General features: G+C 34.7%; 1 protein-coding gene across 2 annotated transcripts in view; it reads left to right on the top strand.

Moving 5' to 3' along the window:
* The window catches only part of DIAPH3 (diaphanous related formin 3), a 203895-nt gene that overhangs the window by 110202 nt on the left and 79161 nt on the right, over positions 1-14532 (top strand). Inside the window, exon 23 of one of the 2 annotated variants that reach the window (XM_079314821.1) lies at positions 6413-6539. In XM_079314821.1, coding sequence (XP_079170947.1) covers positions 6413-6539 — 127 coding nt within the window. Of the gene's footprint in view, positions 1-6412; positions 6633-14532 lie in introns of those variants that run through there. The other variant, XM_079314820.1, reaches the window with a different exon arrangement.

A 14532-nucleotide genomic window follows, 5' to 3' on the forward strand; every position in this document is an offset into this window, starting at 1 on the left:
ATTTTTTTAAATCCAGCTTTGAGAGGCAAACAGTAAGGGACATATGACCTGTGCAATTGAAGTTTGTTTCAGGGTATTTAAGGTATTTAATTTGTGGTTTTGTCTTTTTTCTATTGTATGCTGAAGTTTTAGTTTTTACTTTTGTAATACTAGAAGTAGATTTAATTTACTGTTACAGTACATGAATTAAAGATACCTTTTTACTTTGAAGTACAACAAATCCTGTTTTCTAAGTGCTCTTAGATCAGCAGGAGGAACTTTCATTGCAGCTAATGAGCTTACAGATATGACAGTTCCTGAAGATTTATATAATTAAAGCTGTCTTTTCTTTTAAACATAATGGCTTTCATGCTTTTCTGTTAGTATTCCATATAAGAAATACTTGGATAATTCAATACAATTTACTAATTTCTTATTTTATGGTATTATAAAGATTTATGTTGCGTTTGTGCAGGCTGCTGTTTTACTTGATTGACTCTAATTTACACAGACCTTACAAGTAACAATGTATCAAGTCTTTCATTATGTAATAACACTATAAAGCACAGATTTTCCTTTATCTAGAAGACATTAACTCATCACAGCTTTACAAGTAACGTATCCACTTTTTAAAACTTCATTTGTTTTTTTAATAGATAATAAATTTCACTTAAAAATAAGCAATCTAGGAATCAAATTGAAAATGTGAAGTTTAGACTAGATTAATGAAAAATGGGACACCCCCACCTATAAAATTTAAAAATGTTAGGGCAGTATGAGAGCAAAATACTAATATATATGCCAGAAGAATTCTATATGTCATAAGGAAAGGGTGTTTTTATTATTAGAGAATTTCTAAGTTCGCAACAAATTTCTCAATACTTTAAAATATATTTATGCTATGCATTGCTTGTGTTTTTTTGGTTCACAAATTCACAGGCTCTTATTTTCAGGCCATCAGGGTTATATACTCAGAAGGGCAAAAATCTGGATATCTCCTGAATTAAAAAAAATGTCAAATGGGCTACACAGAAATGGTAAAATGGTGGAAAAAACAATTAAAAATAAAAAAAGCTGATTGCACTGTGCAGATGTATAGACCTTTGAAGGTGAGAAAGCTTGATTTTAATGAGTAGGAAGGTGCTGAAAGTGCATTTAGATATACATGTAGACTTGTGTATCTTGCTGCCTATATACCTCAGCAAGTTAGGTCTTAGAATGACAATATTGAGTAAAAGACTGATAAATGTGGCCGCTTTTAAACTTTTATTTTTAACTCTGCTAGACTGATATTCATTGCTATTCCATGCTAATAGTTCATTCTGAATCATTATTAACCACTCTCACTGCATATTCAAAATAGTTAGTTATTAACAATCATACTCTAAATTATCTGCAAGTGTCCAACATGCTGCAGTCAGCTCAGCACTTTGTGGTCCCCAAGGAAGCAGGTGGTGAGGCTCCAGAACTCTTCAGGGAAGTTGCAACTGATACAAGGGTCTTCTCTCTGTTCCCTCCTCTGAATTCAATTTCTGCTTTCAGAAGATGGTTTTGTCTTTTGACAGCTCTTGGTCTACCACTGTACCATATCACTGTGTGCTGTGCAGCACTGAGGGACCTTGAACCCTGTGCTGGGGGCTGGTGCTGTATCCTGTTGCTTGGCCATTTTTTCCTGCTTACCTTAGCAGTGGCTAGTAACAACTAGTTACAGTAACAACTCAGTGATGAATGACTGACAATCAGTCAGGGTGTTTCTCTTTTCAACTGTTACCCGTATTTACAATTTCTGAACTTAAGCTGAACATTATAAAAAGAGATGTGCTGTCAGACTGCATTTCTCCCAGGAAGCTCTTGAAGTTTATATCAAGTTCAGCAGCCCACGGTTCTTGTGGAGATAATATAGGGCATTGTTGCTGTAAGATCTGATGATAGTAATATTATTACTGGTGAACTGGGTACAGAAATGGTTCCACATCATTTACCAATTACACATTAGTGTACTCATATTTGAGTTCAAAAATCCTGCTTAGCTGCTTTTTTAATATGGGCAACTGAAGTTTACTCTGGCTACAGACTGGAAAGTCTGAATGCTAAAGAGTCAGCGGCATTGTCAGTGGTTTGGGGAAAAAAAAATCTCAAAAAGAGTGTTGTATGACCTTAGGCATACACACACACACAAAGAAGAAAAGAGAGAATAAAGGTGAGAAAGCCAGAAAATGGCTGTAGAGACAAGGGATATAATTATTTTGGGAGGAAAAAAAGGGTAAATAGTGTATTTTCAGTGCCATGTGACACTGAGTCTATCCAAGTAGATCTTATACTACTGTTAATGGCTATTTCAGACCTTTGCTGATGTTTACTGAAACACTCAATACTTTTCCTCTGCAATATTTCTTTGTTAGTGCTCCAAATACAACTGAAAATATGGGTGAGTGTTTTCTTGTTGGTTATTGGGCGTTTTTTGGCTATGTTCTGTCATTTAACTTTACTTTTAACTGCCACATTTATAATATTATGGCAATTTTAGAGAATTAATACACTAATAGTGTATTTTTAATTTAATTTTTTTTTTTATAATAGGGTATAGTTTTTTGTATCAGGCTAGAGGTCAGTTTGTCATTGTCACTCTTTCAGAATAAAGGGGCCATAATAGCACAAGGAAAGCAAAATACCTCTAGGCAAGAGGAAGAACATCATGATTAGGAGATGGTAACATCCAAGCAAATTGTCATAGGGGGTGGGCACCTAAGACGTCAGAAATATCAACTGATGAAAAAAGTAACAAAAGGTTTGCAGCAATAAAAATGAGAGCAAGTATTGCTTCACTTTGGAGCATTATTTCTAGTATTTAAGATAAAAGAGGTATAGTTTCAAAGCTAGATTAAATATTGTTGGGGGTTTTTTAAGCAAGAGTAACGATCTGGGGATGGGAGATAGGGAAGTCAAAATTCTCCACAGAAATTTTTTAAAGGAATCAGAATACTTTATTCTCATACTGTAAATACCAGTTTCTTATTTTGCATCCTGAGATAACTGAGATAAAACTAGAATTTTAGTAAGTGCATTTTTTTACCAAGTTTTACTGTGGCTATAAAAATGTTGTGCTACTATAGAATATTCAAGAAAGTGAAAAAAGAATGATTTGAGCACTTTCATGTCTCTTTATCTGACTTGATCAATATGAAGGTTTATAGAGAAAAGACTAATCCTACACAGATAGAGGTTAATGAGAGTAGCACAAAATAAAAATGAATTTATTGATAACTTTGGTTATTATTTTTTTTTCTTATTTTTCAATCCCATAAAATCTGTGTTGACTTCAGTAAATCATTTGATATTATGTACAATGGGAGAATATTAATTTGAATAAAAAGTAGAAGAAACAAAATACTGTTTTAAAAGGAACATGGTAAAAAAATGTGGTATTGTATCAATGAGCATGTCTGACATAAGGTTAGGTAGTTTGCCAGATGAGAGGGCTATTGTGTTGTCATCACTGAGTGATCCTGAGGAAGCAGAATAAAAGAAAAGAAAATCAAGAGCATGAAGTACAAGATCATGCCTCTTGATACTGTAATAAGGGCTTTGGTCAAGAAAAAAAGGATATTTTTTTGTAAGTTAATCAAATAAGGTGTTCCCAGAATAACTGGAGAAATTGTAATGCAAAAATTAAAGGGCTGGTGAGTCATCACCTGAAACACTGTGCAGAAATATTTGAAAACAGAAGCAGGTGAAGAGGCTTACAGAATAATTCTGATATTAGAAAACCAGATTCAGAAGAGGAGACCCTAAGAACAAAGTTGTTTTAACCATGAAAAGCAGATGGTGGGAAACCTAATTATTGCTTATAAAAATAGCAGGAGCCATTCTGGAACAGGGCTGTGAGAGCTTAGGGGTGTAAGAAAGAGATTGTTTAGGAACACATGCATTGTATTCAGCAAACAACTTGGCTTTGTGGGCTCACTAACATTCAAAACCCCAGGGTTTGACTTTGTTTTTTAACTAGCTTATGAGTTGTGTACTTCAGTTTGGCTTGGGTTTATTTCTGAATCCTTCCAGGATTAGGCATTAAAGTTAAGAAGGCTTTTTTCTGCTTTCTGCCATTCTTTTGTATCCCTTCAGATTTTATACCATGTCTTTCAGAGGCATTCAAGGAAAGGCTGGCAATTATTCTATATGATCTTTTTTTTTTGAAAAAGTTGGTTATATTTGGAGGTTTGGTTTTTGTTTGTATTTTTTAAAACATGTTTTCACTAAATTGAATGCTACAAAGACGAGAGTACCAAACTTAATAGCAGCATATTGTGAAATAGCCTTTGTTTGAGGCTATCCTCAAAAATACAATCTTATAGGAAAATATATCTAGTAGTTGTACACTACTGAAATCAAAGGTATGCTGAAATCTTAAGTTCAAGAACAAGCTAAAATAATGGCAGAGGAAAAAACCTCTTCAGGACAAAACAGAGGTATAAAGATTCTTGATCAAATATGTAAATGTTCAATATCAAAAAAACCTGAAGTACTAGAGTGAAAAACTGGCTTTGCTGGAAGCAAAGGTTCATATAGAACCTTTTAATCAGCTCTAGGCACTGAGTTGTTTTGCTGGGTTTCTCGTGTGGGTAAAAGAGTGTAGCTGTTACTCAGTTGCTACCTGCAATTGGTGTAGAGGATTTTTTTGGTAGGTTGGGCTTTTAAATTTTTTTAAAATCAGTGTTCCTTGCCAGCTGTCGTAATTTTGACATGATGTCCTATATATATGTCACATAAATGTACACCATGAACTCTTTATGCAAGATAAAGTCTTGTGAAGAGTCCAATCAGTAGTTAGATTAGGCACAAGTTGTGTTCTGTGGTTCTTATTGTCTTCAGTGAGTTGAAATGTTGTGTGCCTAACCCTCAGATGCTTCTCATGACAGCAGGCGTGTGACTTTCTATTAAAATCAGGTGTTTCTGGGGCCAGTGAAGACCGAAACATGTCTTAGTCAACATAGTCAGCTTCTAATTTTAGCTATGCTCCCCAAACAAAGCAGTTTTTAAACTGATGAAGCCAACTGACCTAACTGGTGATGATCTTGGCTTACCTTTTGCTGAGTCAAAATGTGCAAGTCTAACATACATTTGGGAAACTATTTTTTGACTAACCAGAGGCTTTTAAAAATGGTGATTATAAAGCAATTTCTCACATTGCCATAGATAATTTTATAGTCATCATAACCTTTTTGTTGTGATTGGGATTGTAGTTGCTATGCAGCATTTTGCTCTGGTCATTTGGGGACTCTGTCAGGCTTTTATCAGAGAAGAATGTGTTTATTCTATGTATTTTATGTTTTCTCTCACATAACTATTTGGTGAATGAAATTATGGATCCACTACAGATCCTAGTAACATCATAGGGACACAGACTTTCTCCAGGGAGGTTTTTTTTTGAGATGAAGATGAAGGTGACTATACCTTTACAGCTATTTGCAGTGTATTATGAATGAAATATATAATTGAAAAAATAAAAAAAGGACATTAGACTAGAATTCACAGAACATTCTCACATCTTTATATATTGCTCCTATCAAACTTCAATAAATGTCGACTTTGTAAATAATCAAAAATATAACCAATGGTAATAATGTAGATCTGAGATAGAATGCATGCTAACTATCCTCAGATTAGTCTGGTCATCTTGATTTCAATCAACTATTTACAGATCAAGCATTCAACTTCACATGCATTGCTTCAAGTGGATGAAAGTTCTATCTTTCTTTTTCTGGCAAAGAAAATTTACACTTTTTCTTCATCCTTCTATAAATCCCTGATGTTTCAGCTCCACTCCGTTCTTTTTCCTAAGTCCCTGTGTTGCTTTTTCGTACCCTCTCAAATGCTTGGCAAGCACTTTCGCTCCAACAAATTCTGTTGTGTTTTTTACCATACATAGTGCTTTTAAACTAGAGAATTGAGGTTTAGATTTCATGCATAGGTGTTTAATAGCTTCATTTTCTGTGCTTGAGATTCTTATTTTCTTCATGATCTTTCATAAAAATGTTTGCATTTTCTGTTCTAACAGAAATGAGAATGAGAAAAGCTTTATGGTTCTTGCAATATGTTGTATACTTGTCCTTTGATTAATCAGAAGACACAGACTGACATGTATATGTCAGGTTACTTAAAACAGAGCATTAATTGCAATGCAAAATTTTGTGCATAAAAACAAATGAAAATAAAACATTAAAATAGCATAAATCCAGTGACATAAGGAATCTGCATAAGCGAGGAGAGCTGAACATTGTAGAGTGACCTCATCTTGCATTGTAATTTGTTCAGTGTGCTTTTATTTCAGAATTAACAATGTAGTATGTTGACTGGGGTGAGGTTTTAACTCTTGCATTTTGAAAACAATGGTTTCTGTTTAGTGTGTTAACAGAATGAATGTTCTGTATTTTAGTCTCAGCAGAAAATCTGGAGAAGAGCCTCAAGCATATGGAGAGACAGCTTCAACAGCTTGAGAAGGATTTGAAGACTTTTCCAGTTCCTGAAGATAAACATGATAAGTTTGTAGTAAAAATGTCAATATCCTTAAGAGGGCTCTTAAAAAACAAAACATATGAAAAATCCCCAATCCCCAATTTAATTGCATTGCTTTAAATTTTAAATATCTTTGCATAGCTTCTAGTTTGTAGCATGTATTTTTATAAAAATATAGCTTGTTTTTCCTCTCAAAAACTATATACATGAGCAGTCCAATTAAAGGATTCCTCTGAAGTGGAATGAATGAGAGGGGAAAAGCTTACTATCAGTTTTTTTTTTTTTTGTGTATGAGTTTTTTAGCTTAGTGAAAAGAGTTACAATAGCAATGTTAAGCACTCTAGTATTACATAGTACTTTTATGTCAGTCTCTTAGAAAAATGTCTGTCACCCTGCATTTCTTTGTTTTCCAGTGCATGCATTACTATTGTGGATGTTTTTTGTACATGCAACTACAGAACCAGAAAGTTTCTGTTATTTCAGAAATGAGATTCATAGCTCATGAAAAGTATTTTCTGGTGTTATTTTTGCCAAAATTCTTTTTCCTCACTATTTATTCCAAATCATGCAGCCAATTTCACTCTGTCTTTCATAAAAACACCTTGTGACATGAAGATAATGAATTAAACTGAAAAAAAAAAAAAAATTCTTTCACTGAAACCTCTCTAGCAAATGTTGGCCGTATATGCTTGGCACCAAGACTAATCTGGAAGCAGAAATGTGAGCAGACATGTTTAAATTTGCTCTGCAGGCATGTTTAGGTTGTTACCTAGCTGGGAGACTGCTTTGTTATGTAAAAAGGCTGGGGGACTCAGCACAGTCCTCTTGATTCATCTCATCCTGCTACACAACCCATGGCAAGTGACCCCAAAGCCAAGTGTGTGAAGGTGGTTCTTCCTCTGTGAGGGCCAGTTCTGTCTTCATTAGATGCACTGCAACTCAAGTGTTTGCAACTTAGCTTCAGGCCTTCTCTGGCCACTGCAGGTTATCTTAACCTTCCAGGGTCATTACTAATCTTTTCTAAGATTGGGTATTTTGTTGTTGAGCTTGTTCTGTTTATCATTGGTAATCATGCCTTTTTTTCCCAGTTCAGTGTGTTTTTGGGAGATAAGTTTCAGCCCACCAGCATGATGTCTCTTCAATATGATACATAAGCTTGTTCCTGAAGAAACTGACAGCATAATAGGAGAACTAGGAGATGGGTCCTGAAGGCAAGAGATTTAATATTGTCAGGAAGTTAGAGGAAAATATATCCACAAGAGCTTTTGGAGAATATTGCTAGGACTTACAAAATCTATGCTTTGTTTGGCAAATTATATGTGATCTAGGAAGCACTTGTTAAAAATCTAAACTATGAAAATGAACACACTTCTTTATCTGTTAGAATAAAATAGGCTATTTCAGTTGGGAGGGACTTACAACAAGCATCGAATTCAAAATAGTCATGATGCAGGCTCTCCAAATACCCTCTAACTTTTTGCATTTTTTAGCTAAGGACTAGATTTTAAAGGAAGAGCTATCCAGCTTTCCTTGGATATGTATTTAAAAAAAAAAAAAAAGATAAGAACTAAATTAGCAAAATTCAGTTGAGAATAAGTGAATCCTCCCAAAAATCTAAGGAGAGCAAAAGAAAATTGGATAAATAAAGATGTAATTTATATACATTATATGCTAATACCAGACATCTAAAATCCAAAAATGGTTATGTAGATGCCTAATTTTCCTTTGTGTTACTGACATTTTGGGCATTTATGAAATTTCCTGGCAGAAGTGACTGGAATACTGTGATACAAAGTTATGTATTGTATTTAAGACAAGTAAGTAGGCAGACTTAGTCAGTAAGTAGCATAAATTTTTCAGGGGTTGAAATTCCATCCCTATACATGAAGACCATTAGAGCATTTTACTGATCACTTAAAAAGGATAGTGATCATTTTAGGAAATACAAAGGAGGATCTACACTTTGTCTTTTTCAGGCATCTCAAAGGCTCTAATCATGCCAGAGAAGACATGGATTATCAATGCCTGTCAATAAGTTAAGTCATAGTCATAAAGTTAAATTTGTTCTTTGCATCAGTTTTCTCTAAAGAGAACTTCAGTTGACCCTGCTGTGTAATATTTTAAATGGGAGGATGATGTTAAATAAAGGAATCTGTAGAATTCTTTTTCTTAATATAAAATAAATAGCAATAAATCCCTAGGAGTAAACAGTGGTCACAAAACACTTGGAAAAAAAATCAAAATTGACTCAAATATAAACTTAATGGACTAAAGATCTTACATGAACTAAACTAGCTGAAGGCACAAAGGAATCATACAATGGAATAATTTGGGTTGGAAGGAATCTCAGGGATCATCTGGTTTCAACCTCTCTGCTATAGGCAGGAACACTTTTCACTAGAGCAGGCTAAAGCTGAAAAGAAGCCCACAAGTTTCTTAGAGGGGCTACAAGGAGGATCTGCAAGTCAGGCTTCTCTACCAAGAAAACTGATGAATACTAAATACAAAATGAGCATGTATTAATTGGAGATAAAATGTGATGGAAGAGAGTCATTGTGTGTTTTGTAAAGGTCTATTGCAGCATGCAAATAAAGGTAAGAAGTCAGTAGAACATAACTGAATTTCCATCCATGTTTCAACAAGGTGTTTTAACAAAGACTTATAAGGAAAGAAATTTCTTGCATTAAAAAGTGATTTGATTACTTTATTTTTCTGGATTAATATATTTGAAAAAAATCCTCACATCAAAGGGAGATACTGGCAGATGCTGACAAAGCAGCAAGTGAACTTCAGTGATTAAAGACTATTAGATCTGATGGGAACAAATCCATCTGAGAACAAGCAGAAAACATAAACAACAAGATATAAAAATCAGCAATACTCTTACATCATCAGTCCTTCCATTACCTCATCTCCAAAAGTGTAGTATATATCTACTGATGTGCCAGAGAATGGTAGCAATAAGCAACAACTGGCAATAGGTTATGCAGAAGGAATATTTTAGTGGAGTAATATTCTGATGATGAAAGTCAAAAAGTTAAGTAAATACAATAAAAATACTTGTAATTTTGTGTCCCATACAGAAGGAAAGAGAGGAATGTATTCTTTGTGTCTTTAGGTTCATCCCATGTGAAATACAGTGCAGGTTAAAACATAATAACAGAAATGTTTCCATGGACAACAGACAATTAAACTAAAAATGTGAATGTGAAAGTATGAATGAATTTCATATAGGGCTTAGATAGGTGGCTAAAGAATGCATATCAGGAACTATGAAACACAGTAGCCCAGAGGCAGCTTTAGCTCAGAAGAATGACTAACATACAGCTAGAAACTGAATACTACTTCACAAGAATTATCATGCTCTATTTTCCAAGTTTCCTTTCCTACTTGTTTTCCCTAATTGTTGGGTATTGACTACTGTCAGAAACAGGCAAAATAAATATTTGGTCTTACTTAGAATATACCACTACAGGTAAAACCAAGGTCTTACTTAGAATAAATCACTACAGGTAAAACCAACTGTAAAGATCTGATTAGTGACCTGAGACCCTATGGTGAAGTCAATACTACACATTTTATTTAACAGTAAATGGGGAAGGGTAGGGGGAAAGGAAGAGAGATGTAAAGCAGGAGATAGTCCCCACACGTGGATCCAGTGGCATGCTGTTAGTCTTTCTTCACCTTGGGCTTTTTGTGGTCGTGTGTCCTGAGATGGTTAAAAACTTAAAACTATTTCACTATTTATACATTTTAGCAAACAAATTAGCTAATTCTTGTTGGCTACACTGTTCTCTTACTGTTGATCCCGTTATCAGTCTTTCTCTTTGTTTGAGGTGGTGAGTTTCTTGGTTCAGTGGGCTGTGATCTTCCCTTGCCACAGTTACCTTCTACCTAACTGGAGCTGATTTCAGCACAGTTGCCAAATTGGCTTGCCTACTGGACCAGAAATTCTGCATTCTTTGTGTCCATTATCATTGATCCATTTTTCTCCTCCATTTTTGTTACCTTCCTCTAGGTCTGAGATAACACCTATGCACACCTAGACATTAGTACCACCTTTATCATATCTTGAGATTTCTGTCACAGTGGCCTAATTTATAGTCCATAGCAGGCGTATTTGGGGAAGGGCATCTTCAGTGGTCATAGTTTCCCATCTATCCCATAACTGGGGATGATCTTCATTTGGCCAGTGATGTTTGTATTTGCCGTTGGTTCTTTACAGTTTGCCACAGTGGGAATTGTTGTCTGGATGCCTTAACCAGGATGTACTACCCAGATCTCACCTCTACCAGGTTAGAAACATCCTGTTACTCCCCTCTGTGCTTATCTCATGGCAGTGTCCTTCTGTGGCCTAAAGAGTGTTTGAAACAGGCAGCTGTGGTCTTTAGGTCCTTACACCAGCCATACTACATATTTCATTGTATTAGACTATTCAAATATAATATTTTGAACAGTAAATATTAAGAACAGAAGTATTTACCCTCACCTACTACCCGACCCAGCAGACAGACAGCGATTTCTAAACAGTATAGTTGCATATGATTTCTAGACATGTTTGTGAACATACTAATTAAAACAGCTCACTTTTAGAAAAACAGGAGCTTAAATAAATTACGAAGCAGAAAAGGTTTGATGTAAAGGTTAGATAATCCTGCACAGCATGATGAAACCTTACTTTTATTCCTATGACAAGGAAATCTGAATTGTGATGTCTTGAAAAGCATGTTTGCTCATAAAAAGAAACCAGCAGGAAGTCTGAAAAAGGAAGGATAGTGCTTTGTAGAAAATAATTTTTCATTCTGAATACAATTAAGCTCCATGGACAAGCAGGCCATTGCATCCTGTCGCTAAATATCACAACCCAAAGCCCTCTAATGAACTGATTAGCATTCTTGCTTCTTTACAAAGTCAGAGACATGCACAGTTGGTTCACTCTCTTATTGACAAAGTCTGTAATTATGAATATTTCTCCTACATATTAGATTGTGTTAATTTGTGAGCCATCGTGTGTATGCTGGCTGAAAAGAAATAGTTATTATCACAATTCTTCTGTTTCCTTTAATTAGGCAAGTCAAAGAATATTGAATTGATATTGATCTAACGTATTATATCCATCGAGTGAAATGTTCCATAAAAAGCACAGTGAAAAAAAAATATACTTGTGCTTTCAAAATAAAAATTTAGTGAGTTTATGGAGAGTATTTAAATTGCATATTAAAAATTTAATTAAGTTATTTAGTCAACATGCTCTTTATCAGTACAACTCCTGTCTTCTGATTTTTCAAGCAGCAGCTGAGAAAGTTTGAGCTTACTGATAAAAGTAGTGTTGATGGTGTTCTTTTACAGGAACTTATGGAAGTAATATTTGAGAGACAATCAGTTGATTGCGGCCTTTCAACTAGGAAAAAAGTCCTTTCTTTTGATCAATTAGCTGTTCCTTTGCCATTTAATTTGATTTGTTGACATTGCAGAAAGAGGAGGAGGAAACAGCACTTAAATGAGTCAGAGCTTTAACTACCAAATGAGGTAGAAGAAACCCTTTTCAACAGCGGGGAAGGGATTACTTGCTTCCTCAAAACTGTTGGTTACTTAATTGACCTCATAGTTTGAAGTTCCCCCTGAGCAACATAACCTGAATCTGTAAGATGTCCTTGCATCCTAAGGACTTTGCAGACTTGAACTCTTCAGGCAAAAAAAGGTTGTGTGTTGCTTTGGTAGAGGGTCAAGATGTTAACTATGTGGACAGGTAATGAGATAGGGCTTTGGCAACAATGTAAATTTAAATCTCTAGTTATTTTAATGTATGGTCTGGACTTAAGAGACGTATTATAGCTGGCACTGGTTTTACTTGTAATATATGATGCATACGCAGTGGATGCAGCAGCTTTGTGTGATACAAATACCTGTCAATTTGTTTCAGTATTATAGTATAGAGATAAGGAGGAGTGAATCAAAGAAAAGGTATTATTTGACAAGTACTCTTCAGAAGGTACTAATTTAAAAATCTAAACATTTCTATGTGTTTCTTGAACTATTATATTCAGGTGCAGAATTTCTCAGTTGAACCTTGGTATATGTGTATAAAACGAAGTCTCTCTGACATGTATTTTTCAGATAATTGCAATTATTTTCCCAAAATGTGGGAAATCCTTAACAGAGTCCTACAGCATTCACACCACTTAGTATAAAATCATTTGTTGAAATGGTTTGAAGTGATCTGAAAGTCTTTTTGCATCGGTCTTCAAGAGGTTTGCTAAGCTTTGTGGAAACTCTTGTCACCTAGTATAGTGGCGATCTCAGTGCCCTTTTGAAGATTCTGTTAAAATACAAGTGGTGAATATTGGGATCTATTAAGGAAATGTTTGATAAAGATTAATGTTTTTCATTAACTTTTCTAGGGTAACAGCTGCTTTTACTTGGCTTGATATGCTGCACTATATTAGTATTTTATATACCACAATGTATTAAAACCAGTATAAACTCCAGACAAGCAGTTCACTGTGAAAAGAGCTAGGAAATGCAAGACCAAGCATACAACAGTTAGAAATTTTTCTACAGATATTGTCTCAGCAGTCCAATAGTGTCCTATTATATTAATTAGCATAATGATCTGTAGTCCAGTGTTTCCAAAAAGGCAGTCCGTGAAGTAAAGCCACTTTAGAAAAAGTTAACAAATACCAAACTTCTTGATGTAGTTTTCTTTCCACCTGTGTTGCAGCTCAGCTGTACTTCTGTCTTCATTCATCCAAAACCGATGAATTGTGTAGTTGATAATGCGTGTGTATCAACCTGTTCATAATAATTACAGTTGGGATTGCTGTGCTCAGTAGTATTCCCTGTTGTTTCCAGTTTAGCTAGAGTTGGCTAACAAAAGCCATATTTAAGGAGAAAAGGAAGAGGAGTTATTAAGAGTACCTAAATGGAAGCACAATCTCAGTAGAATGCCAAGAGCTTAGGGATATTCCATAATGCACCAGATGGAAAATAAAAATCTAAGACTTCCTTGTGTCTAGCAATGAAATGCTAGATAGCAAAACATCTTTCCAGAATACTGTATTTTGTGTTTAAAATTATGCATCAGATATTCAAGAGGAGTCAGTTTCAATAATATAAAATTAACCAGCTTGTATGGACTTACCATAGCTATAATTTTAGCTGTGTCTTGAAGAATATTGCAGAAGTTTTCTCTCACTTCCCCCACTCCTGAAGTTTTCTATTCATGATATTTTCTAGAATTGCAAGATAAGTCTACATTTTACTGATAATTTCAACCCTTTTTATTTTGCTTCCTAGAAAACTAAAAATACTGAAATGTTTAATATCTGGCATTTATATAGAGAGACAGGAAAACTAATTTATTTAATTTTCCTTTACCCTTCATGCAGTGGAAATATGCACCCTCATAATTGCACAAAACTATATTTTTTCATAAGATCTGTTAATAGTCAAAGAATCGCAAATAATAAGTATCCTAAATTTTAGGATCAAAATTAAGCCAGATGTAGGAATTATTTTTCTAGTTAAACTCTTTTTTGTTGTTTTGGTTTGTTCATTTGTTTGTTTTTGTGACCTGGTACATTTCTTTTAAAGGTCTTAGCATGTGTTTTGTCATGTCTTGTTTCTCATAATCCTTTTTTGTATAGTCCTTGGGCAGCATTAATAGACAAACCTCTCACCAACTTTCTTTTCTTTCCTACTAATAGCTTTTTAAGAGTTTTAATAATTTTTAAGAATCTCAAGTATAAAGATCAGTTTCCTGTATGCTATGCTCATCTTGGGAGCTGAGTGAAGGAGATTCAAATCGATGTAAAAGAAAAGAGGGCTGGCAGCATCAGTTTTCTTTGAGCTGTTGCCAGCCAACCAGCACAGGCAGTCTGAAGCTGCTTACGAGCTGCATCTTGTGAAGTTACTAAAAGCATGAAAAGAAGCTTGTACTGCCAAAAGAGCCATGTTGAAAAAGTCTAAAATTAAGTGGTTGAGAGGTAATGGAAGACGTATATTTTTTAAATTGGTGAAATCTTGACTTTAGTTAGTCCT

This window comes from Erithacus rubecula (assembly GCF_903797595.1).
Source record: "Erithacus rubecula genome assembly, chromosome: 1".
NCBI classification, from domain to species: Eukaryota; Metazoa; Chordata; class Aves; order Passeriformes; family Muscicapidae; genus Erithacus; species Erithacus rubecula.